At 36.9% G+C, this 27,553-nt stretch overlaps 2 protein-coding genes across 3 annotated transcripts; one reads left to right on the top strand and one right to left on the bottom strand.

Moving 5' to 3' along the window:
- The first annotated feature begins 112 nt into the window (after positions 1–112).
- On the top strand, positions 113–9,992 carry LOC108673399 (putative methyltransferase C9orf114). Of its 2 annotated transcripts, XM_018161224.2 has the most exons (6): positions 113–141; positions 4,113–4,599; positions 4,833–5,224; positions 5,498–5,618; positions 8,331–8,502; positions 8,849–9,992. In XM_018161224.2, the coding sequence occupies exons 2-6, from the start codon at positions 4,146–4,148 to the stop codon at positions 8,850–8,852; spliced, it is 1,143 nt and encodes a 380-aa protein (XP_018016713.1). In that variant the 5' UTR covers positions 113–141; positions 4,113–4,145; the 3' UTR covers positions 8,853–9,992. The 2 variants fall into 2 exon arrangements, with proteins under 2 accessions (XP_018016713.1, XP_018016710.1); XM_018161221.2 differs by lacking the exons at positions 113–141; positions 8,849–9,992 and adding an exon at positions 3,669–3,739 and having other exon boundaries at positions 8,331–8,515.
- LOC108673400 (protein JTB) lies at positions 8,534–18,981 on the bottom strand. Its single transcript, XM_018161225.2, has 4 exons — positions 18,708–18,981; positions 12,222–12,382; positions 11,829–11,922; positions 8,534–9,745 (listed from the first exon to the last, which is right to left on the bottom strand). Exons 1-4 carry the CDS (start codon positions 18,761–18,763, stop codon positions 9,583–9,585), a joined length of 474 nt encoding a protein of 157 aa, XP_018016714.1. The 5' UTR covers positions 18,764–18,981; the 3' UTR covers positions 8,534–9,582.
- Between the last annotated feature and the right edge of the window lie 8,572 nt (positions 18,982–27,553).

Genomic DNA, 27,553 nt, shown 5'->3' with positions numbered 1-27,553 from the left:
CTTTTGGGGGTGTCCCGAATAGCCCCGGGGAGGTGTCCCGAGTAGCCCCGCCATGAGGAAATGACTGCCATTTTTTTTTTAATGAGATAGGCAAAATCTGTCAATTACGTTTTCAAGCCGACACCTGGGTGCAACTTTTATGTAAGTAAAATTTTTTAATACGGTGAATAAGGTTTTTACTACAGACCTTAGCAGAAGTAACTTTTCAAAATATTGTTTTTCACCATTTTTTCAGGAATTTTTCAAAGCTAGTGAATGTAGTATTTTTAAACTTCCTTTACACTACATAGATAGGAAAAATGTTGACGTTTATGCCACTATATTTAGTTTTGCAATATTCCAATTAGTTTTGCTACTAAAACAGTTTTACGCCGTGTCGGAGGACTGTCCCAAGTTACCCCGCCCGTCCCGAGTAGCCCTGGTTGACAGTTTATAGAAACTTAGCATACCCATATGTGTTTTAAGCCATTAAGAAGTTCATTTTTTTGCCTCAAATAATGTTGTAGTTGTATCGAAAAACTGGTCTAGGTGTATCAGGAATAATAAATGAACTGTCAATTTTAAAATTCCATCCTGCTTGTGGTGTTTCAAATTTTCAGCAGGGTTGGCAATGATTTAATCAAAATGATTAAATCATGTGATTAAATCACTTGATTTTTTTATAAAAAAATCATGATTTTTTTTATTTTTTCAATTTTTTGATTTTTTTTTATTTTTTCATAGATTTAAAAATATTGAGTGGCAGTCTTTAATTTATATTGAGGTATTGTTATTCATGGTTTAGTATAAATGTACTATGAATGACAAATTGGTATATTAACTTGTTGCCTTTAGTGTGTATTAGGTTCCAATAAATGGAATGTTTTTGGTACAGAGGCATCAAGAATGCAATACATTGTACGTAGCTAGCAGCTTAGCTAATTCTTATAAGGCTATAAGTAGTCTAACTATTTGACTATTTGTCATATATTGATTACAATATACAATTTAAATGTGTTAGCTAGCTTATACAGGGTGGGGCAGAATTGATTGAACAGTTTTGAGGCAAAATAAGAGTAATGGAGGTACATAAAGAAGAAAGTTTATTTTCCTTAAGATTAGCATAACATACCATTTAAAATACTTATGTTTTGAAAACAATATCAGGAAGATGGTGTTTGTTAGCTGCATCACACTGTTGGAGTCATTCTTGGAAGTTTCCTACAGCACGTTCACACATATGGCAAGGTATGGCCATAACCTCTGCTGCAATAATCCATTCCCTTAGCTGTGGTAAGGTGTGAGGACAACTTCTGAACCCCTTTCTTTTAGATGTCCCCAAAGAAAGAAATCGCAAATGCTCAAATCAGGTGACCTTGCAGGCCACTGTAAATCACCCCCAGAGACACCAGACGTCCGAGAAACATGCATTTTGAAACATTGAGTGACATTCGAGCTGTGTGAGCTGTAGCCCCATCCTGCTGGAACCACACGTCTCTCAATGCTTCATTTTCAACAATGTTTTCCATCATGGGCCTGTCTCTTATACACATCTAGATGTGTATAAGAGACATATGTTATGCTAACCTCTAGGAAAATAAACTTTCTTCTTTATTTTACCTCAAAACTGCTCAATCGGATCTGCTCCACCCTGTATATTGAGAGGTTGAGATTGTATTGACCTTTTAAGGCAATTAGAAAGATTTTCCACCCTAATAGTATAGTATCTTCGGCATTTAAAGAATAGGCCTGGATAGGCCTGTCGCCGATACGAGTATTCTAATTGAAATATTTAATTTCAATCTTTAAATATGTGAATTTAAAACTAGAAACAAAACAATTACAATTATAAGACTATATATAAAATAATTAAATGCAGTGAATGGATATAAAATATTTGAATTGTGCACTTGTTTATTTCAAAGTGTTAGCTTTTCTCATAACTTGAGTCTTGTTTCAAGTCGTATGAGGTTTGCTTGGTTATCGTTCAGTGTATGTTTTATATTGGTTTATTGGTCTGAATTAAATGGGAACAGTGCAGTCAGTCACTCAGTCACTACTAGTCAGCGTGTATAGAAGGTAGAGTCTGGTAGATTTATAGGACATAAAACTAGTAGATCTATTGATAGTGCTGTGCACTGTGCTATCAGCTACCTATCTGTTGTGTGACTCTTCAATGTTTAGGAGATCTACATTCCTGAAGTGTTTTATTATATTGAAGCCTGTTAAATGGTCAATATTTAGCTCATTACCTTGCTCTATACAAACTTTACAAAGCTAATGAATAGATTTATCAATAATTGTTTACCCAAAAATCCTTAAGTGGTAAACACTTAGGGAACACTAAGTAAGGCAATAAGTGCCCTTTTTAGCCATCCATTATGATCCATATACTGTTATTGTTAGTAGGCTAATTGCAACATAAAAAATAACACCTCAAAAAGACAAAAAAACTGGAAAAATCAAATAAATCAAAAAAATCATTGATTTTTTGATTTAAAAAAAAAAATCAAAAAAATTGCCAACCCTGATTTTCAGTAATTTTGAAGTAATTCTCTAAAATGCAGTAATTTCAATACAAATGTGTTGGTAATATGTTCATAAAGCATAAATTTTGCTGCAGATGCGTCGCCAAATATCTTTCGATATTCACCCACTTTCTGCACCCTGGGTTGTTACTTGTTGTCAATATCATTCCCATTAGTTACTCCCACTACATAGTGAATACAATTTTGAACTTGATTGGCCAATTTGAAGGGTCACACTTGAAAGCTGAAAATGCTGAAGTGCAGAACATGTGGCAAACAATGGATCAAATGCATTTGGCAGAGAATCGCATGATTCTGTAATATGAGGAAGCTGATACTGCAATAGGATATCACTATACTTGTATGTCACTCGGATCAAAAGTACCAAAACCATTCATATTGTATTGAATGTATAAAATTTAACCATAGCATTTAAGATAGATCTACCAGTTGTCTGCTTAAACATGTTCATTAATCTTATCTCCTGTCATTTCTTTAGGTTGCACAACTTTAATGCTTATATCTCAAAAATATAACTCGGTACTCACTGCAGTGAGTGACAGCTTATTTTCTCATCAATGAAAATGTGGTCATGGACAGATGAATGGATGGACATGACAAGCACAATAGTGCCTTTTTTCATAAATGAGAAAATTTGCTAAAAATATTCAACCCAGAGTGTGTGGAGTTTTGAAATAAGGAGAATTAATCACTTATTCAATGTCAATCACCATTCTCATCTGCACATGACAGTAGCCTTTATCACAACGGTTTAAAAGGTTCAATGCATTTGCAGTCATTGCAGCTGTAAACTCTATTTGTTAGTGAGTGCTAAATGCTAGTGCAGAGTGGCGATATAATTTTTATTTTTTTAACATTGAATAAGTATTTGATTTATTCTATTTAATCATTCCGCACTCTCTGGGCAGAATATTTTTTAGATATGTGTTGAACCTCCTAAACCATGTGCATTTATTGCAACTTCAATCACTATTAGCAAGTGCTATGTTTTACTGATGAGTGCTGGGCGGTGATTAACAATAAAAAGTGATTGATTCACCTTATTTCAACGCTGTGCAGTCCGCAATATCTGTATTAGATGCTTTTTGCAATAGTTACACCTATAGTAAGTTGTGAACCACCATTGAGAATGTTAGAACTCAGGAGTTCCAATATGGGTGTTACTCCAAATGAATTTTACCCACCTGCTTGTTGCTTCTGAGAATGTTAAAGTGAGCTCCAGCCTGCTGGGTTATTTACTACTGTCATGACAAAATCTCATTTAGTAACTCATAAATTAGTTTGAAATTGTAAAAAGAGAGCAGAGAAAATAAAATTATATTTATGCTTCAAATCAAAGAAATTATGAAAAAATTCTTTATGCAAGTTCAACTATTTAATTTCGGTTTTAAGTTACTACTCTGGTCCAACTGTCTAATGAGTGAACTCCAGGCTGACAATGACACTCAAGTCACTTGTAATTAGTAGCTCAATGAACATAAATCTCATAAAGTTTAGTCAATCTCATTGATGATGGCTTCCATTTCCCTTTGTTTACATATTTGAATTGCAATTTCTATCTATTTTCATATTTTTAATCTTCAGTTTCAGATTTAAAACCTGCAATACAAACTTGGAATGGGGAAGAGAACTAGAAATCATGACACAGTGGAAGATGCTGGTGGAAAAAATCCCAACAAAATATCCCTGGGCGGAGAACCTATTAAACATTTGAAGAGCAGTGAATCCTCAGAAGAAAGAAGTAGTTATGACGATGAGCATATGAAGATCATTAAAACATCAAGCCATGGAAAAGTCAAGAAGCAATCACGATTTTCTATCGGATTTGATGAACCTTATAATTCAGACTGCTATGAGCCAGTTGAGCTCCCAGAGAAAGGGCGCTCATTCACAGTTAGTGTCGCCATTCCAACATCATTTTTGGCTGAAGTTTGCCCCAAGAGAGAAATAAGAACATATGTAATGGGACAGCTGGCAAGATCAATCTCAATATTTGGAGTTGATGAAATTGTTCTGTACAATGATCACTGCTGGAACAAGACATCAAACGACAACCACAATGAATACTTAGGTTGGCATTTAGATTCTGAATTTGTTGCTTGTACCTAGAATGTATTTTTTAAATTTGATATTCTATGGCTTTTGTATTTAATTTTGTAGATTTTGACTTTCAACAGTTCCCTTGTGCCCTCTTAACCAAAACCTCATATTTATAAAAAATCTGAGTTTAGCTTTAGTAACTTATTAAATGTATTCCAATGTATTATGTAAAAACATTTTCATGTATGAACTGGAATCACACAGAGATGATGAGCACCATACTGCAGTATCAAGAGTGCCCTCAGTATTTACGGAAGCACCTGGTGCCTCAAAGCCCACATCTCATAAGTGCTGGACTACTGAATCCTTTGGCTGCACCACATCACCTCAGAGCGCAGCAGTGGTGCAAGTACAGAGAAGGAGTTGTTGTGGACAGAAACGGTAAATCTGGCAGTCTTGTGGACGTTGGTTTAGGAAGAAACGTTGCTGTGCCAGACAAAACTGCTGAGATCGGCATGAGGGTTACTGTGAAGCTGCCTGATGCTGCACGTGTCATGGCTTCACCTATAGGGGAGCTCGTGTCACCGCAAGAACCCAGACTATTACATGGAATCACGTGGGGCTACACAGTTAGACACGCCGACTCTCTTGCTCAAGTGGGTCTTCTACATCTTTTATACACGTCTATTTAGTGCCTTTCCTGCTTCATACTTTTTTTTTTTGCTGTAGCGTAAAGGTTACGTCTTGAATTAGTAAAGACTTGCAAAATATTTTTGAGTTAGTATTGATTCATAATTACTACCGCTTGTCGCACAGTCCCTGCGTGAATGGAGGTTCTGTTGGAAAAATGAGTGTACTCTGTAAAATGACGTCTAAACTTCATCATTCTTTCCATAATAATAAATCTAAACGTTAATTTGTACTTGCAGGTGATTTCGGAATGTGAGAGCGATGAAAGGTACGATTTCATAATCGGCACTTCAGACCGTGGAACTCCCGTCCAGGATCTCTACATTCCTAAGTTCAAGAAACTTCTCATTGTCTTTGGAGGTGCGTGAAATTAGGGGTTCCTATGAAATCAATGTTTATTGTTGGAAGTTAGTATACCTATTACCTACATAATTATCATACTCAACTATATTTGATCTCAGAACGAATTTTCATAATGATAATGCTGATGTTGTCAACAATTATACGATACTATCAGATGAATAACATCTGTGCAATGAGGAAGAGAGGTTATCTTGCAGACTGCAGTGCTGATTTCACACCTAGAACCGGTCCTCTGGCTGATCGATCCCGCTTTCAGTGGAAAACTGTCCATTTTTGTACATTCATGTCGTTCATGCTGTTTCAGTAACAAGTGAATTCATTTCAATTTTTATGCGTAGTATATTCAACATGTGGCGGATTGAATACTCACTGATATTGAGTGTAGAATAAGCTTGTGTCTCAACAGTTTTCCGAGATCAGTTTCTCAGCTGACATTATTGACTCAAACAGTTGATGATAAAGCCCCAAGTATGAAATAACATAACATAGCGATGTCGGCGCTGAAGAGTAGCCACTTTTTGTGACTAGCTCACAGAAGATTTAAAATCGTGTCATTTGACCGGATCTTTTCAGGACTGACGATAGTTTGAAATAGCTACTATACTTCCACCGGGTTTGATATGGTGCTAGGCATTTCATATCTGAACATATATTTTTCCATAACTTCATCTAGTCTGTTCTTGAACGCGTTCATACTCGGAGCGCCAACGACGTAATCGGAGAGGCTGTTTCACATGTCGGTGATTCGAAGCGTGAAGAAATTTTGTCGCGTGGATAAGCTGCAGCGCATTTTTTTTAGTTTATGGTCGTGGCCCCTGGTGTTGGTTCTTGTTTCAAATTCTAGTAATCCTTCGAGGACCTTATATAAGCCATGAGTATCCTTGTACACTTCAATGAGGTCCCCACGCAGACGTCGATAACTGAGGCCTTGAAGCTTCACAACCTTTAATCTTTCTTCAAAGGACTTGCTCTTCAAGTCTGGAATTATCCTTGTTGCACGTCTTTGAACATTCTCTGTTAAATTTTTGTCCTTTTCAAATCTCACTGACCACACAACGTTTCCAAACTCTAGATTTGGGCGCACGACAGCAACAAACAACTGCTTCATCGCTTCTGCATCCAGGAACTCGCATGAGCGTCTGATTAGTCCAAGAAGTTTGTTGGATGTGTTAGCTTGCGTTTCAACATGCTTAGAAAATTTCAGCTCCTTGTCGACATAAACTCCGAGATCCTTTTCCACACTAGACTTTTCAATCATTACTCTCTCATTGCAACCATGTCTTCTCGTACTGTAATCTTGCTGTTCATTGTTCTTCCCGAGGGGAAGTACTTTACACTTGTCAGCATTAAACCGCAGCTGCCACGTATCAGCCCAGTAACTAAACTCTCAAGATCATCTTGCAATTGCGCTTTATTTGACGCATCCTTCACTGTATTATAAACTTTAGCGTCGTCGGCATACATGGAGCACACGCTGGACACTGCTTCTAGCAGATCGTTTAGAAAAGCAACGAACAAAATAGGCCCAAGAACGCATCCTTGTGGTACGCCACTGCACACTGATGCCCAGTCTGACACGGTTCCGTTAATACTGATACGTTATCGTCTACCTACTAGAAAATCTCTGATCCATTGGAGTACGTTTCCCTCAATCCCCAAGGACTTCACTTTACGCAACAGCCGCTCATGCAGAACACTGTCAAATGCTTTGGCAAAATCGAGGTACAATGCATCCACTGGCTCCCTTTCGTCCAGCAGGCGAGTCCAATCGTTCAACGTAGATAATAAGTTAGTGGTGCAGGATCTGCCGGCAATAAAACCATGTTGACAATCTGATATGTGATGGTGAGCAGTCAAGTGATCGATAATCCTATCCCTCACAACAGACTCCATTAGCTTACAAACAACACTTTTCAGACTGACAGGTCGATAGTTTCCGGGGCTGCTTTTGTCACCTTTTTTTTACCACGTTTTTCTTAGTTTCGCTTCGTTTCTGTCTGTCATCAAAAATTCAAACCTTAATTTAGACCACTTCTTAAGATCCTAGAAACTTGAAATTTGGCATGCATGCTCATGCAACAATTCTAAATTTGATCATCAGAAGTAATAATTAAGAAAAAATGTTTAATTAAAAAAAATTCACGGTTAGGAATCGAGTTTTTTTTTATCGAACATCCAGACTTTTCCAGACCCTGGAAAATGATTTGAATTGCTAAAATGGCTAAACTAAAAATTAGAAAATAAATAAATATAAAAAAGTATTTTTAAAAACCAAGTTTTTTTGGTGTTTACAAAACTAAAAACAGTGAAATAAAACAAGTGAAAAACTTTAAAAAATCGCGTTCTCTTAACGGACAAATAAGAAAAACATTTACTCTTACATAACATTACATAAAATTTTACATAACTTTAAAGTTATGTAAGAGTTAATGTTTTTTTTTTGTCCGTTAGAGGAAAACGTGGTTTTAAAAAGTTTTTTTTATTTGTTTTCATTCATTGTTTTCAGTTTTGTAACCACCAGAAGAACGTGGTTTTTAAAAATGTTTTTTTTTTTATTGAACAATGGTGTTACTTGAGCTTCTTTCCAGTCGGACAGCCAAAGTTCCTTCGTTTAAGGTTTTTGGAAGTTATCACTCAGATACTCGCCACCAATGTTATTAGCAATAACATTTTTCAAGTGAATCAATAAAATGAGAAATGTCATTTCAGGGGTCGCGGGACTGGAAGAAGCGCTGTCGTGCGACGCGGCCCTCACCGCCACCAGCCCCGAGGAGCTCTTCGACGCGTACATTAACGCGTGTATTCATCAGCAGACGCGCACCATCCGCACCGACGAGGCCGTGCCTCTCGTGCTCGCTGCTGTCCTACCTAAGCTTCAACGGTGATGGCTCCAGGTTAATGGAGGGACAACGCCTAAGAAATTCATTTTATTCTATCACAGTTTCGTATATTTTTACTCTGAAATATTTTATCCGTCGTCCGCCCAAACAAAGTTTTACAAGTTATCAGTAAAAACTAATTTAACACTTTTTTGATGCTAGACACAAGTGGTCCAAGATTTATTCATTTTCTGGAACTCTGGATAAATTATCAAGTCAACTAGCTTGGAGTAAAAGTGAGATTACAAAACTTCAACTTCTAGTCTAAAAATTTTAACGCATACAAACAACGGAACAAAATACGTTAACATATTGACATTGATGATTGATCTTTTTCTCCCTGTGCAGATAAAACGTGACGACTGAATATTAAAGTGAGATATTCCCAAGATTGGAGCCATACATCAAATTTGGCTTGCTGAAAATTCTGTACCATCTCATGAACTTTGAATGAAATAAATACCTAAAAACAAAAATTTTCATGGATTAATAACTGCAATATATTAAGCATTACTATTGTACTGACACCTGATGAATTATTTGCATGGATCGCATGGGCTATTATTTTAGGAATGGAATTTTTTCTTAAATTTCGCCATTTACAACACTGTAAGTAACTGGAAATAAATTGTCTTGGCATCATGAGAATACTTGACAATTTGATAATAATAATCACCACATAGAATGAAAGTCACTTTGTTAGAGTAGAAATGCAAGTTCAGTTTTTTGTAGCTTCGTCTCATCAAATGTGTTGCAACGCAGTCAGAGACATTATATTTTTGCCTTCTTTTGTTAAACAAAAAACTTCTGTCATGGTAACAAGTCAAGCTGAGCATTGATAATGCGACAATTCTATTAGACTGGCCCAAAATGTACAACCTTGTTATCTAATAGTACGCTTCTCTGTGAAAATGACTGCTAATAACTTAAATTTTCAGTATTTCAGAAAAAAAGTCGAAGGATTGAAATCGTTTGAAATGACCTAGCTTGCAAATGCTAGAGCTGCAGCTCTACAGATACAACAATTAAGTAAAATAGAGTAGGACAAAAAAATCCCTTTACATCGATGTCCATAATTCATTTCATACTCCAGCCGCAAGTTGTTGGGAAATTCTAGCAAGCACTTTGTCTTGTAGATAAGAATGTCTGTGAGTTGTATAGGTGTACCCAGCAATTGCAACCGCCAAGCAGCTCAGTTCGAATACCAAGAAATGCCGTTCTTCAAGCCACACAACTCGATCGCATCTGTGGGACACAGACGTGATTAGAGACAATATCTGAAGCACGAATACGAAATAAAAAATAATTCTAGCTTAAGCAAAGCTGATAAATTTTAAAGTGAAATTTTAACAGATAGTGACTTTAACAAGAGGCATTGTGTAGTGCAAGCCTCATGGAAAAAATCATTGATTTGAGTTATCAAATACCCCTACGTTTCAAGTTTCATAAATTTTACTGGGCATTTTCATTCAATTACAAGGTCCGCCTTATTTATGGCAACGGATATTTGCTATATAAAATAAATTTTTTTCTAGGAGACTTTTCTTTTATAATGAAGCTTAATATCTTCTATTAATTCCTCTATTTCATATTGCAGAAATCTAAGGTGTCAAAATTTACTATTACTCAGGGCAGTAGATGGAAATGCAATTGTAACCCTTCATGAAAAGGGCGAGAGTGATTCAGTCATTGCAAAAAGAGCTCCAAATTCGTCGTGAAACTGTGGAAGGTGGTAAAAAATTTCAAGGAAACTGCTGAAACATGCAATCGACCTGGTCAAGGAAGGAAACAAAGTGTCTGAACAAAACTATTGGTCAAAAACATGAGGGAGAAGTTGAGGAGACACCCTCGTCGCTCAGCTGCAGAAGCAGGAGTCAGTCAGACATCAATGCGGAGAGTCTTCAAAGATGACCTCAAAACCTCCCCTTACAAGATGAAAACAGACCGTCATGAATGAATGAGGCTCGAAAGATGCCAGCACATTCTGGATCTCATTGAGGATGGCACGCTGCCCAACTTGGTGTTCAGTGACGATAAAAAATTTGACATTGAATTAAGCGTTAACCGTCAAAATGACAGGGTTTGGAGTTGGGATGGATCTGTGGCAACCAGAACAGCAACACGACGTCAAAATCCCATGTCCGTGATGGTTTGGGCTGCGGTAACCGCCACTGGGAGGTCCCCATTCGTTTTTGTCCCCTCAGGAGTGAAATTGAACAGTCAGCGATACATTTTGGAAGCTGTGTGGTTACCTTGGGCCCGTAAACACTTCAACGGCTCAACATGGAGTTTTCAACAAGACTCTGCCCCCATCACATGGCTCAAACATATCCCAAAACTGGATTCAGGGTCACATCCCAGCGTCCATTCAAAAATGACTGGCCCTCAAGAAGCCCTGATTTGAATCCTCTCGACTTTCCTGTGTGGGCTATTATAGAGTAGGGTCTGCAGAACACCTCATGATTCTTTGGATAGTTTGAAGTCTAAATTGACACGAGAATGGGACTTGATCCCTCAAGAAATGCTGCGTGTCTCCTGTGAAGCTTTCCCGCGTAGATTGGAGGCTATCATTAAAATTAAGGGTGGTCATATTGAATAAATATGTATGAGAATTGTTTAGGTAATTTAGGTAATTCTTTGCTACTAGCTCATCCAATAAAAAACAATGCACCCGTTTGTTTCATTGAGAAATAACAAAAAACATGCGTTGCCATAAAAATGGCAGACCCTGTATTATTGCTATACAGTTATTTAGAATCTATCGAAATAACGTGAAATTAAAGAAGTGGCCACCTGATATTCCCTTCATAGTAGACTATTTTGTGATTTTAGCAATTTTGTCTAAATTTATGGATACCTTTTAGGCCATTTTAGTCCAGTTATTGAAAGAGTAGTACACTTCACCAAGTTTTTCTGTAACTATCATTAGAATTTATTTTCATTTTTTGCCTAAACTTTAATTCAACGCAATTTAAACTTTGGCATTTATTTTATTTGCACAATGTGTTTTCTCATTGTGTAATTGAAAAAAAATAGTCTTTAAAAAATTATTTTTGTTGTAGATTTTATAAGGTATTTTGGCTCCTGAAAAATAATCAAATGTTAACATAGGTGCTTCATGCAAAAAGTCTGATAATGAAAAAATCAAACCCTCTATCTATAATTTTGAAAACCATAATTTACTCAGAGAATATATTGCAGGTGGGTTTTTCATTAGTCTACTGGGTTATTTCTATGTAAATTTAATTTATCAAGCATTGGTGCAAAATTGCTAAAATCATAAACATGCTTATAGATAAACCTTTACCATAAAGATAGATACACTCACGTTCTAAATACAACTCCAGTGGTGTTGCACTCAATTTTTTGCCTATAGTGAGCTGTCCCACAAGCTACTGGACTTCTACTTTTAAGTTCCAAATCTGCGAAAAAAAGGCAGCTATTAATAATCTCAGCAGACTTAATTCAACAAATATATAAATGATGCCTGTACTAGTTGACTGACATGGTTGCTGCTGTGCTGGAGAGCAAAAATTGCAATAACACTTCCATAGTTCAATTACTTCATGCTTATTGAATGGAACATTAATAAGGAATACAGTATTTGTTTACCAAAAATTACATAAAAATTAAACCTAACTTCCATTTTGTATAATGATGCGTGCTATCATTATTACAAGAAACGATACACCATCAAGAAATTTCACCTAGCATAGCAAACCTGTACAAGGCTGACACTCTTCCAAAAGTTTGAATTCCTCTCGACTCCAGCAGTTTTCTGCAAGAGACATATTCACCGGTTCTTGACGGGAGGAGTTATGACGGTGATTGTCAGAATAAGGAGCCAGAATGTTTTCAACCACAAGCACGATGACTGAAAGCCTGGAAGAAAGAATGATATCTCAGTCTGGAAGTGAAAGTATGAATAAAAATACAATGAAATTAATTTTTAGGAATCATGAATAAAGAACAACAAAATTAAATAGTTTTATTTTTTGTTTTATTAGTTAATATAGGCTCTTTACAGCCAGAAATGGGGCTTTTCTGTAGCATGTACTTCAAAGTAATAGAGAAGTGCCAGATCAATTGGTAAGCACTGTATTTATTAAAGTTTTGTTGTTGTCTGTAGAGGCAAAATTTTAAAATTCTGGACAAACAACAGAATAAGGACTAGCTATTAATGAAATGTTGTGGCTCCAAAGTCCCTTCTTTTCCATCAATTTCAAATATGCGACCTCAATCATATAGTTTTATTAACAATAAGGTATTTCATCCAGCAAACATCAAGCAGGTATAATTTAGAGTTATTTATCTAATTGTTGATAAAAGTCTGTGATCAACAACAATGAGCACACTAAAAATGTAAGATTTTCATAACAATTACTAGGTGCCCTTGATCCAATTTGGAATATCCAGCAGAGTTTGCTAAAAATTGCATGCAAAAACTTGCTTTAGAGGCAATTTGCAAAAATTTCAGGCACACATGAGCCAGATAGGTACTTCAATCAAAAATCTGGCAAGTGGCAAGGGACATAAAAATTGTTCAAAATGACTGCAAGCACAACTGCACAGGCACTTTTGTCTCACTCACAGGTAATTTTTGCCCAATTTTCCAGATTGGCCCTCTATGACGCATATTTAAGTTGCCACTCAGCAGAAGCAGATACAGCCAATGTGGTATTCCAGAGGGGTAATATATTAACTGGTAAACATAGCATGGAAAGCAGGTCCTCAAAATCTGGAGAGGCCAGCATACCTCCACTTTCAGTCCATCATCACTGATGAGTCTCTGCAAGCTGACACAGCTGTTTCAATGGAAAAACAGCGCTTGCATAATCACAGTAATAAGTATCCAATCAACGCCTGAACATGAGCAATGTCAGTCACCAGAATCCAATCAGTATCAGACCATGCGCAATGTCACAGCCACTGGAATCCAGTCAGCATTAGAAAGCTAGAATGGACTGCCCCCAAGTTTAGACAATATTAACGCACTGATGATAATTTAATGCTACTTTAATTACAAACTCCAGCAATTCTTGCAATGACAAAATCATTGCAAACAAAGATCCTAAAATTTTTAATTGAAGGGACAGCAATTGAAAAAGAAATTGAAGGGATATCATCAAGGAACTGAGAGGCAATTAAATAAATAATGAGACCACCTCATTGAAGTACAACACGCTGGAATAAGTACGTTCACTTCTTATTTCAAGAGCGTAATACAATAATACAGTTATGTTACTATGGATGGAAATCGCAAAGAATAACATCTTCACAATGTACACTCACAAATACATGAAAAACTGCCTATTATTCAATCGACAAATACAAAAATGATTGCTACTGCACTCAGCTGAGACATGGAAACTCCTTCCATTTGCAATCACAAATACCAACCAAATGTAAGCAATAACAAAGAAGATAGCAGGGATACCAACCAATAGGACATCAATATAGTAATGTGAAAAAATAAAAGATACAAATTCTTCTATATTATAAATTTTTCAACAATTGACATTCAACAAAATGGTTTAATAACCTCTGTAAATGTTATACATGCATGCAGAATCAATCGTGTTGCATCAGACTGAAATCTAATGATGGTTACTAGTTAGTTCTCATTACGCAATTGATGGGTGAGGACCGTAAGGTTACTACAGTGCATTAACTGCAGATAAAACTCACAAACTTTGTGACAATAAATGAGTGAAAACTTTATGTGATACCTATATTGTCAGCTGTCTAAAGTTCTAATAATGTAGAAATCACAAGGTTCAGAGAATCTGAAGGTTTGAATGCTAAATTTTCAAGTACTGTACTCTAGTGACTAGTCTAGTCAGTCAACCTAGTCAGGTGTCATCATGCATTGCCTTTTCTTTACCACTAATCTTAGAGTTCCATCCTGGATACAGCACTTACTACAAAACCTTATAATACTGGTCAGAACTGCAATTAGTAGGGTTCAATAACTACAGGATGGATAAGAAGTCCATTGTGGAATAAGGGAAGTATAGTGGCAAAGCAGAAACTTTAACGTTCTTTTTGAGTCCTATGACTATGAGCAGGATTGGAATTTTCCTACTTGTTTCTGAAATCTGGCAGCTCCAACTGGACAAATTTTCAATACATTCGGAATATCATGGCCCGATCCTGCACTTTTGTTAACAATTATTAGATAGGAGTTAATTCATCTGGCAGAAATTGCATGGTTACAGAACCAGAAGTGGCCAGATTTCTGCCGGAAAGCTCCAGTTGCAGCCCTAATGGTAGAAGTTTTCCATGCTTGACAATGGTAAATGCGGTAGGTATATTCCGACATTGTGGGTAATTCCGACACTTCTCAAATTTTTTCCTTTATATTAAGCTTTGTCTTAGTTCCATGCATTTGTTGATGGTTAAAATAGTGATGTCATACTATTGCGTGCCATACTATTGCCAAAACACTAGGTCTAGGCCATCTGGCGGGAAAATGTTAAGATCCAAAGAGAGACAGTGCGCGTCACCCAGTGAGGACATCAAAAAACATGTCAAAGTTGATAGTTAACATTGCTCTACCAAATAGTGATAAACTGTTTGTGTAGAAAGAATTTTATGGTTTGAGACTTTTAAATAAGTCTGTGAATGTATTAGGAATCCTTTAGGTATACTTGTATTTGCTGATTTCAAGTGGTAAATAAATTAATAGATTATTAAATTAAGTGACGGTTTTAGACACATAAAAACTAATTCCGACACAGCTTGGAATTAGACACACACAGCTCATTCCAAGCTGTGTCTACAAATTTAAATTTTTTTAATTGAAAGCTTAATTGCTCTTAGTTGAAATCTTAATTAATAATTAAAATTTTTTAATTAAGCTCATTCCGAGCTGTGTCGTATTCCAATACAGCGCATACGGGGCATCAAAATTCCAACACAGGGCACTGGAATTACATATTAACCCATTAATGCCAAATCGTACTCTCAAGTTGCCTTTAAAAAACCACCGATTTTCTAATAATTTTACGTTTTCTTTCATTTTTTTTTTAAATTCACACGAATAAAAAAAGTCTTAGATTTATTTTTTACATATGTGTACCAAGTTTCAAAGTTATCTGTCTGTAAATAACCAAAATAAAATTTCCAATTTCCAATGGCAATTTCCAATTTCTTGTGGAAATTTCATTTTGGTTATTTATGGACGGATCACTTTGAAACTTTGTACACACATGTAAAAGATAAATCTAAGACTTTTTTGTTTGTGTGAATTTTTGGAAAAAAGCAAAAGAAAACGTGAAATCCTTAGAAAACCACCAAAATGGGGGTGCTGTAGGAATCTATCTCCTCCTAGGATTTTCAAACTACAACATCGAGATGCATATCATACGATGCGTAAGGACCATATCTATTGATTGGTCTTTGCTGTTTTTCTAAATTCTAATTTTTGTGGGCGGGGTGGGCATTTTTCGAAAAAAATCTTATTTCTCCCCCCCCACCCTTTCGAGTTCCCCTCCCCCCTTTTCAAAATATTTTCAAAACTATAATGAAATTGAAAAAAAGCTGTGACCAATCTCTAGATCTTTTATTTGCAAATTGAACGGTATATTTCTCATTGCTGTAGCTTAAAAACTCTAGGAGGAGATAGGTTTGCAGAGACAATAAGTGTGAATGTTCAGTAGAGCGCGGGAAAGTCCCGAGCACCTTAAAATAGGCATTCATGGTGGCTTGGATACAAGACTATACATTACTGGAGCTGAAATTCAGTCAAAGATGGTTGGAATGACTGCATGAGCACCATCCCACACGACAGCAGCCGGGCCATGGTCAGGAAGATGTGCCAGGTGCGCGGGAATTTATATTGTCATTTAAACGACCTGCGTGGTGCGCCGTACTGTGCTGGTAAAAAAATGCGCTGTGCGCCGTACTTTTAGAAAGCTAAAATAGTTTAAATATGGATGCGCGACAACACAAATCACGTAATCACACTGACCGTACACACAAAGGTGTATCTGCATTGTGTTGTGGTTGAATATGAGTTAACTAGATTGGCGAAATCGACACGATCAATACCTAATAAAAATGCACGTAAATGGACTATACAAATTAGGTCAATATGGCGCAATTACAGAGCGTAATTATACTATGTGATACAAAATATGAATATATATATATTCACAATATAAGTCAATTGTCTGTTGTTTATTTTTGCTTCATTTGAGCAATTATGGTTTCCAAATCTGGGTGTGTTATGTTGTGTCATGTGTACTTTGAATGTGCAAAAATTATAACTATCACATGAAAATTGTTACGTAGGTTATAATAGCACGAATCGCAAGAGTATCAAGATTGCAGTTCTGCCACCACCCTTCATTGAATTATCCCGCCTTTTTTCTAAAATTCAATAATCTCTTCCAGCAAAGTTTGCAAAATTCATTAGCTGCATAAAATACTCTCTGCTGTGGTGTTCAAGTTCCGGTTGACATGACATCCGTTTGCATGTTAAATTAAATAGCAAGCACTTTTGTTAAATGTTCACAATTAGATTGGGGTTATTTCATCAAGCGGTAAACTTGCGGTTCCAAAAATGGCGGGAAAGCTCTTATCGCGCCGCTCTGAAGGCAATCTATATAAATAATAATATAATCCACGCCTACGCTGTAGGAAGTTCAAACTTCAGAGGTGAAACTTAATGCAGTAAATTTGCAGTAAGTCAGAAAATACCAGAAAAATACCAGATTTAGGCATATATATTATAACAGTTTGTGACATTTCATTGTTGCTGGCGTGTAGTGTGGCGTTTTGAGAAAGTTGTAAAGCAATCAGAACTAGAGTTGTGCACACGGTGATATTTTTATAGCCATTCATTTCTTGCTACATCCTTTATGTTAATGTGTTGCCAGTGTCGAAATATAGGTACCGCATAGTGGCAAAGCAGAGAGTTTTTAGACTCTTCCTCAAGTTCATTTTTTAGTCATATAAGTAGACCAGTAAAGTATCTTGGATACCAGAATTATCATACATAAGAAATCTGTTGAAATCTTGAGTAAATGAGGAAATTAAAAATGAACTGATTCTAAAAACTCACTGGTTTGCCAATTGCCACTATGAGGTACCCACTGTGCAGAGAGTGAACGAAGATTTAAAGACCTACGGCGACGCATTATCGGCAAAATTTTTGCCTTCAGAAGATCTTGCCGACACATTTAGATTGAAATTCTTGCATATAATATATTTCTCAGTCTTCAGCCAACTATTTAGAAAAAAAGTAAGGTTTCCGGTACGTTGGATGGATTACGATGCAGCGAAGCTTGTCCGGAAATCAGTTGCGATGAGTTCCCGCAAAAAATGTAAACAATGTTTTTTCGATTGCGTAGTTTCAGTCACATTAGAGCGGTCAGACTGCTTTATTACTTGTTCAGTTGACACTTGCTGTACAATCGGACTGTTTTTAGGGTAAAATTAGTTATTTGGGATAACACATGCATGCAACTTTGTAATAAGTTCGTGGCTTGTAAATAGTTCGTCATTACTCAGCGTAAATGGCTTTTCATTAAAAATTACCCGGCGAGGCATCTTTAAAATGGCCGGCAACACTTTGGGCTTAAAAATCCATATATTGGCGACGCTGCATCCACCCTCTGCATAGTGGTAAGGTACCGTGTTTACCCTATGGGAGTATGGGTATTGGGTAAAGTAAACAGTTTAGTATCATGTATACTTTATTCTTCAATAAAACAAAAATTCATGACATTAAAGCTGCAAGATTTCATACATACTAGAATTATATGATATTAGAGCCACAATCCTTCAGAAAAAATAGCCTTTTACTATTATACCTTTAAGTAAAAAAAATAAAAAGGAATATTTTAACCTGCAATTTTTAATATCAACAGTGACAGTGATACAATTGTTTCAACTGATTTTTGAGGAAACTTCTGCGTTCTGCCTGATATCCCAAATTGGATAGAAGGCATAATGCAGAAGTGAAGCTGTGAATCTCTCCAACTTCACCCATTACCACCACAGATCACTTTTTCCCAATTTCATCAGTGAAAAAAACTATCTATTTTCATCCATAATTACTAAAAGTCACTCATAAAAACGATCGTATTCACATGTGGTTTAAAGAAACTTCTGCCTAATATTCTAAATAGGCTAGGCTGAATTCAATCAATTCAGAGTGCAACTCGATGTTCATACTATTTCAGCAGCTGACCTGACTCACCCGATGAGACATAAAATCGCAATAATCATCTGCTTTCTTGAACATGATTCAATCATTTTGAATAAAAGTTTATAACCTGATTAAAACTAATCAAAAATTCGTCTAGTATCATAATATAAAAAGTAGCTTCATGGCATTATGCGTTCCATATAACAATCACGTAAACATTGCCACTTGTCTCGTCATCAGTCACCACTTCATCCTCATATCCGGAACACAAAATTACATAATCGACTTCATAGTCAATTCTGTAATTTACCGATTTAATCTTTTCTACAGGATACTCAAACTTGCAAATAAAATCCGAATAAATTAAAATATATTCAGAATCTCAGTTTTTCAGTAGATACATACAAGTTAATTGGATATTTCAATTTAAATGTAAGACTTCGCTATGGTATAAGTTTCGCAAATTCACTCTTCATAACGGCGGCATTGGTTTTCCCCGACGTCTCGGACAAAAACGCGGCCTCTCTCACGGCCGATCTCGCGGCCGTGATTCCAAATTCAGTGAGCGTGGAATATCTCGCAAAATACTGAACGTAGCTTGATGAAACTTGGTACACATAATCATTAGAGCCTAACGGTGATGTTTAGCTCGTGACAATTTTTCAAAATTCGCCTTCATTCCTGAGTTATATGAATATACGTGGTGAAAATTGCAGTTGGCTCTAATGATTATGTGTACCAAGTTTCATCAAGCTACGTTCAGTATTTTGCGAGATATTCCACGCTCACTGAATTTGGAATCACGGCCGCGAGTCCGGTCATTGGTTCAGTTTTTTTTACAACACTTCTCTTTAACTGCCTGTCTGCTAAAAATCCTATCGATCTGAAATTTTTCACACTTGCGTAAAGTTGTAGACAATGCATGAATCAAATAACAAAATAAATAATTTTAATAATACTTTTTTTAATCTTAAAAAAAATGAAAATAATATTGTCTGCTACAAATCTTATAACCAATATTTAACACACTTCCAGCTGTCCAATCCATTGTATTAATTCAACCATGGTCCAATCTATCTGAAATTTTGCAGACTTACGTAAAGTCGGAGTCAACGCATGAATCAATTGACAGAATAAATAATTTTGAAAATTTAATTTCTTTTATGTATTAAAATAATTTAAAAAAATTTTAGTATTCGAAATTAAAATTAGAAATTTATTGTACATGTTTTACATTGGAGACACTGGATTTTTTTAAGTGTTGTCTTTAAAAATTAATTTTTAAACATACATTTTAATTTCTCATATTTTATCAGTTTATTATTCCAAACCAAAAATAGCGAGTAAAATGTCACCAGTATCAAAGTTGGCTTGCTAAATTCGCTAATTTGAAACCCTCGATGTATTATATTATATATATATGCATATTATATATATTATATATATATTTCTTCTTTACGAAATTCTCCCACGGTCTGTACAAGTGGAACGCTCCAGTTAGGCAGATCCGCTCCACCGCGCCACTAACGATGTAACATCGTCGATTGCTGGTTGATTACGTCGTAATGTCTTTAATGACGCTGAGTCGACGTCTAATGATTGCTGGGACTCAATTTTAATGAATAATGATTAGCAATATCGTTTGAAAAAAAAATGCATTTTAACAGCGGCAAAATAAAAAGAACGGAAATACTTCTGCTATAATTTTCCCGTAAAAACTTCACGCTTTACAAATAATAGGCAGGCAATGCTGATGTTATTCGCTGTTTTCCAGCGTGATTTTATTCCATGTAAATTATTATAGAAAATTATTGTCTAAAACTTTATGATTAAAAATATTTAGCTATTTTCTTATCTCTAACAAATTTTGATACCCACTAATACTAGTGCTGAATGTGCACTTCCACGCTTTATAAATCGCATAACATGGAAACGGAAAGCTTAAAATATTGACGTCGTTAAAAATAATACAAAACAAAAATTCATCGATTTGTGGCCACATCAGGCCTACGCTTCAGCGCCGACATCACTATGTTATGTTATGTTATGTTAAGTGAGGTGCTATAGACATTTAATTAAATGTAAAATGAGAGTTCAATTCAAATTAATGCCCTTTCAAGGCGTTAATTGAAGTTATCGTGACCCAAAATGAAATCGGTACAAAAAAGTCACCCTTTCAGAAATAAAAACAATTTTCAGATTTTTTTTTCAGACCCGTGTAAATAATGTTAAATTTGTAAGAAAAGCAGACTGGGTTACCAGTTTTTCCCGGTGCATTTTTGCGGTGGTTCCTGAGTGACGGATAAATGATCGTTTTTCGTGTACGTTTGTATATGGCAAATAGTTGATTGATTGGCAAATACAAAGTTGACAATTATTGATCGATTGCGGCGAATAATTGATCGTTTGCAGGAGGCGAATAGTCGATCGTGCAGGAGAACAACTAATCATGTGCACATGACGAATATGTAATCACTCACACGTGGCGAATAAGTGATCGCTTGCCCATGGCGAATAATTAATCATATGTGTATGACGAATTCATTCCTGTGCATGTGGCGAATAAGTGATCGGTTGCATGTGGCGAACAAGTGATCGGTCGCATGTGGCGAATAAGTGATCGTTTTCTTGTGACCAAAAAATGACCTGTATGATAGATATAGCCTGTATGTGACTAATCGTTTGCATCTGTTGAATGTCGTATGTATGTCGCGTATGTGAGGCTCAGCTAATTTTGTTTATAGAGACCCAATCTAAATGCGGTGGACGACGTCTGAGTTGCCCATCCTTTGGTGCGGAATTAAGATTCGAAGTCACCATCAAAATGAGGGCACCATCACAGAGGGCAAGAAGTGCTCTTTTCTTTACATGAATCTAGAACACATTTTAAAAATCAGTATAGCACATCCAATGAGAGTTATACATGTACGTTTGTAAGTGGCGAATAGTTGATTAATTGGCGAATAGTTGACGAATAATTGATCGATTGCGGCGAATAATCGATCGTTTGCAGGAGGCAAATAGTCGATCGTATATATATATGGCGAGTAAGTGATCACTCGCACGTGGCGAATAAATGATCGTTTGTGTCTGGCGAATTATTAATCGTGTGCATGCGGCGAATAGGTGATCGCTCACATGTGGCGAATTATTGATCGCTTACTCGTGGCGAATAATTAATCGTATGCGTATGGCGAATAATTAATCGTGAACATGTGACGAATAAATGATCGCTTGCATGTGGCGAATAAATGATCGGTCGCATGTGGCGAATAACTGATCGTTTTCCTGTGACGAAAAAATTTCCTGCATGATTGATATAGCCTTCATGTGACTGATCGTTTGCATCTGGTGAATGTCGAATGTATGTCGTGTATGTGAGACTCCGCTAATTTTGTTTTTAGAGACCCAATCTGAGTTGCCCATCGACGACGAGAGACGTCTGAGAGACGACGTCTGAGTTGCCCATCCTTTGGTGCGGAATTAAGATTCGGAGTCACCATCAAAGTGAGGGCACCATCACATGAGGGCAAAAGGTGCTCCTTTCTCTACATGAATTTAGAACACGTTTTAAAAATCAGTATAGCACATCCAATCATTTTAATCAACGTGTAAACTATTTAGAGCTCTCTTTTCGATCAATATTTAGGTAATGCATTTAGATGAAAATTTATCCTATGTTTTATCGTTCCGAAAATCAGTCTGCGGCCTTCTAAAAAAAAAAATCCGAGCTGAGAATTGGACTTTCCTCAGTCGGACTCACAGAGCATTAACTATTGTTAGAAGAAATGCAGTAATGAAGGTTTGGTCAATGCATTTATACTCGTTCGATGCTTTATGAAAATTTGTGACAAAGTGTGGGTTGTTTTTAAATTTATATGCAAAGTCAATTCTACTTTAGATTAAGAAATGACGGATTCGTTGCAACTTGTCATATGAACTAAGCATTTAAATCAAAGAAAACGCCAAAAAAATTCATTTTGTCCGCAGTGAAAACTTATCGGAGTCCAGCTCCATCATCCGTACAAAATTTCATTAATACGATTTTGACCAAAATAGGACCTACAAATTGCCAAAGGAATGCAAAACCTATTGATTAACGGTTTCAAGTGGTTACGAACTCATAACATCGTTTACTCAGGTGACGTCATAGTTTGAAGAAGGTGAGAGAGTACCACGGGTAGCTATCGCTATAAAAGTTTCACCACGATGGTATGCTGCTAACCTATCCATCGCAGCTATTTATAACCGTCCAATTGTCAAACTCCGAAGAAGAGGATCAACAATGATTGAACCGTAACCGATGACGTGAGCTCTAGGTACAAGAGCAGCCACTTAAAGTGCTACTTCAAGATCCCGAATAAATTAAATGCTACTTCAAGATCCCGAATAAAAACACGGCAAACTGTTTAAACGTTGTTAAGGCGTCAGCAAACTTCATTTCTTTTATATATCTTACGAACTTGTTCAGTCGGAACTAATTGATGATAGATGTTGTGTTTTGGTGTGGTGAGAGCGCGATCATTTTCTAGATTAATAACGACAGGTTTGCCTCAAATGTATTTTTTTTTTCCAATTGAAAAGATGTGATTAAGTCGACGTAAAAACATAAAAAAAAATTCGCCAGAAAATATGTCAATTAAGCTTATGTTGATTGATCCACATCTGCAAATGGACACGATCGTGTTCAATGCCAGTTTTTATTACAACACTTCTCTTTAACTCCACTTCTTGTTTGTCTGTCTGTCTGCTACAAATCTTATAATCGAAATTTAACACACTTCTACCTATCATATCGATCTGAAATTATGCACACATGTGTAAAGTTGGTGACAATGCATGAATTAAATGATAAAATAAATGATTTTACAAATTAATTTTATTTAATATTAAAAAATGCGAAAAATAATTTTGTCAGCTACAAATCTTATAACTGATATTTGAAACACTTTTACCTGCCCAATTGATCGGAAATTTTGCACACTTGTGTGAAGTCGGAAGCAATGCATGAATTAATTGACAGAATAAATAATTTTGAAAAAATTTTATACATTAAAAAATTGAAAAATTAATGTTTTCAAAATTCGAGAATAAAATGAGAAATTCATTGTACATCTGTAACATTGGAGACACTGGATTCTTTAGAAGTGTTGTCTTTAAAAAGTAATTAAACGTATATTATTATTATTATGAATCCCATAATAAAAATCGATTGCCTTATGTTATTGATTCGCGTTAAGGGTGAGTAAGATAAAAGCAAGGGGTGAATAAATTTCAATGACAGTGTTACTTCTTCTGTTAAATCTGTGTTCCATTTTAGCACTAACATTTTGGAGATTTTTTCTAATAGTTGGAGCTTTTGGGCCATAAGTGTTGTTCTTTATATTGTTATTGTCATGACGGCAGCCATGCTCATTGATCTTCCTCATCCTCCATGCACTCCTGAAACCCCTTTTTAGCACATTTTCTCATTTATGGAAAAAAATGCCCTATTGTGCTCGCCATGTCCGTCTGTCTGTCTGTCTATCCGTCCGTGACCACGTTTTCGTCGACGAGAAAATGCGCTCCCTGTCACTGCAGTGAGTACTGAGTTATATTTTTTCATTCACAGGCTCAGCCACGTCAGCGGTCACTCTTGCTGATTAACCCACAATAATTGAAATCCATCTTTTCTCCTGTCATGCAACAATCCATTACACTTACCTCTCTTCTACAGTATCACATTCATTATTTCCACTCGTATGGTTCACAGTCCACTCGTATGAGTCTAAATTTCAGAACAGACAACATCTTCTCATACAATGACCCAATCACCTACCTTGAACTATTCTGCGCACTCCAACATTTTAAGAAGAACACCAGCCCCGGACCAGACGGTATTCATTACAAAATGCTTAAGAAGATGCACCCGACTGCAGTTACGGCCCTCCTGGCCTTATACAATAAAATCTGGACCTCCCACTCATTTCCTACGCAATGGCGTACCGCTACTGTCATGGCCTTCCTCAAACCCAATAAACCACCAACAGAGACATCCAGCTATCGCCCCATCGCCTTGACTAGCTGCGTGGGGAAAGTACTGGAGAGAATTGTTAACAACAGGCTTGTGCAATACTTGGAAAACAAAAACTTAATCTCTCCTGTACAGTATGGCTTCCGTCCACTTAGAGGCACCACGGAAGCATTAGTCCGACTTCAAAACCATATAGTACAAAACAAAACTGAAGGAAAACACACCATCTGTGTATTCTTCGATATGCAAAAAGCCTATGACACCACCTGGCGACACGGCATACTTCAGACCATCCACAAGGCTGGGATTAGGGGCAACCTGGCCCTATACATCAGGGAGTTTCTGCGTGAGCGGTCCTTCAGGGTGAGGGTGGGGGGCTCTTTTTCGCCTGTGTGGGTGCAATACCAGGGAGTTCCACAGGGNTCAATGGGGCACTGCAAAAATCCAATGCATCAGAAAAATATAACATCCTGCCAACAATAAGTATAATCTTCCTTCAATATTGTCTCATTATTTTATTGCTCTATGGCAGGCTTAGACCTGTCTCTTATACACATCTAGATGTGTATAAGAGACAGGCAGGGAATCTACCGCCCAGCCCCTGCGCCTAAAATGGATCAGGCTATAAGCCTTGAAGACGGAAGAGACCAAACATCTTTGACGTAGCTGAAGACCTCACCTCCGGCGCGAAATAGATTGCTATCTGAAGCGCTAGTAAATCTTTTACTACTACTACTACTACGTATGAGTCACAGTTTCACCACAGTTCCCCTACACCTCGATCACACATGAAACGACCTTTCTCTTCATTCCACCTGCATGTTAATGCATTCACAATTGAGGCATTTGCTCTCACGCAGAACATTGAGTACTCAAAGTCAGCGCTTTAGCAGCACTTTTCAGAAAGAGTACGGGCATCTCATATGTACACGCGTAGAGCAAGGCTCTCCCACCCCACCCGTCTTTGGTCTCGACATAACGAAAAGTTCATTTCGGTACTCAATGAGAATTTCCTTAAAAAAAGAGTCGTGGAAGCAAATTTTCACTACAAACTCATTCTCGAATCATGCCACCTTCTCAGTTCTTCGTTCAAGCTAACATAATTATTGAATTGTACCCCAGACACATAAAATTTCGTAAAATTAACGATGTGAATCTTCTGCACTTGTGAATAAGATTGTTTGCTTCAACGGGTTATCTTCAAACATACGTCGCATGATGCATGACCAACTTCAGCATTTCACAGCAAAGGCTTCTGTTAGATAGCTTACTTAATCGTGTCTCTCAACTCCATAGCGCATCTTTTTGCTTCTCACATCGATTGGAAATGACCGACTGGCTCTCAGTTCAGTCACAAAACTGGACGACCTTATAAGCTTCAAGACAGCAAAAACCAGCAGATACGTAAAATTTAGGGAAAGGTGCTTTAACTTGCAGTATAAATCACTTAAAAAGTCGAACTGTGTTCTTAGGAAATTACTTTTCGCCGCGGTTATAAAACTCACATGTCAGGTACGCGCACTCGTATTGATCTGATACATAAACTCAAGAAAACAACGGCGAAATTATGCTATTTCTCCTGGAGTTCTCCATGAGTGAAAGGCAAAAAAGGGTTATCAGTTAGATATTAATTATTTATTTCAGGAATTTATAAAATATTTTCGATCTCACGTACGCTCGGCTTATTGATTAAAATGAGAAACGGACACATCATGAGTATGATCCTCATGTCTGATAGCAAATATACTAAAAAGAGAAGATAGAAGCGGCAACGAAATAAATCTCTGGGCATTTTAGCAAACATAGAGCATGTAAAATTCAAAATACAATAACAATCCGGTTAGATTTGGAACGACCAAACAATCAAGTTGCATTAGATTATAACAGCAACGACCAATTGCCATAGTAGTAGCAGTAGTAGGATGGTTTGCTAGCGCTTCAGCCATCAAGCTATTCCACACCGGAGGTCGAAAATCAACATCGCCAGCAAGGGGCGGAATGTCTCAATTGTGAAGCCGCTGAAGCTGGCTCGAAAGAAGCAGCCTTGGCACCTCAAAGAGACGAAGTGACAATGAGGGACAGGTGAAAAGGAGCAGGAAGGAAGACACTCGTAGAGGTCGCTGACACGGGACGTCGGCCATCCGCAGAGCGAGACGGAACAGAGAAATGTTAGGAATCCTACCTACACAATAACTTAACCCCGCAACTGAGACCCGCGGTCAGGCACAGCGAGCTTTGCGGTTGGGCGCTCAGGAATAATGCTCCTAGAAACGTGAAGTCCCGCAAGACTTTTAACGAGCACAGACACGCGCCAGAAGTCCCCATGACGAGGACTGCCATAGAAGTCTACTCACAAAATATAGTCAAGTTGCTTTCGTAGGGTGAAATGCTCATGAGATCTCAGCTCTTGCAATTATATACTTTATAGAGAAACTTGAAATTAAGTGAGAATAAGTGAGCATGAGTAGTGCAGAAAATTTTGTATCGTGTTAGAGATAGTCTCCAACAAATGGTCGGCGAGATAATAACAGGATTCTCAGCTACTAAAATGAAGACTTATGCTTACAACAACGCGTAGCAAACAGGAGGCAGCCTTAAAACCAAGATTTTCACCAACAGAACACCTTTTTCAAACTTGCAGATCGATTTTCACACAGATTCCTATAAAAAATTTACATGACGGCAAAAATAAATGCTGTAAGACTACTTACAGAAGAGATTTGGCACTAAAAAATCCAACTGGATCTTGAATAGAGATGCAAACCTCACGAAATAAAATATACCACCACATTTGTTATACAGAGATTTCTTCCACGACATCTCCATTGAACTACAGCACGAAATTTGGTGACTACGACCTTGCATGTAATCCTTTTTACATCAA

The sequence above is a fragment of the Hyalella azteca genome, unplaced genomic scaffold (assembly GCF_000764305.2).
Source record: "Hyalella azteca isolate HAZT.00-mixed unplaced genomic scaffold, Hazt_2.0.2 contig10287, whole genome shotgun sequence".
NCBI lineage: Eukaryota > Metazoa > Arthropoda > Malacostraca > Amphipoda > Hyalellidae > Hyalella > Hyalella azteca.
The sequence above is the reverse complement of the archived record's forward strand: the minus strand, read 5'-3'. Positions and strand labels throughout refer to the sequence as shown.

Excerpts from the sequence above, each read along its gene's own strand:
- LOC108673399 (XM_018161224.2), top strand. The coding sequence starts at position 4,146 with ATGGGGAAGAGAACTAGAAATCATGACACAGTGGAAGATGCTGGTGGA. Across the intron at positions 5,225-5,497 it reads ACGCCGACTCTCTTGCTCAA|GTGATTTCGGAATGTGAGAG; the intron begins GTGGGTCTTCTA and ends TTGTACTTGCAG. Across the intron at positions 5,619-8,330 it reads ACTTCTCATTGTCTTTGGAG|GGGTCGCGGGACTGGAAGAA; the intron begins GTGCGTGAAATT and ends ATGTCATTTCAG.
- LOC108673400 (XM_018161225.2), bottom strand. The coding sequence starts at position 18,763 with ATGATTGAATCATGTTCAAGAAAGCAGATGATTATTGCGATTTTATGT. Across the intron at positions 12,383-18,707 it reads GCGATTTTATGTCTCATCGG|GCTTTCAGTCATCGTGCTTG; the intron begins GTGAGTCAGGTC and ends TCTTTCTTCCAG. Across the intron at positions 9,746-11,828 it reads ACTGGAGTTGTATTTAGAAC|ATGCGATCGAGTTGTGTGGC; the intron begins GTGAGTGTATCT and ends TGTGTCCCACAG.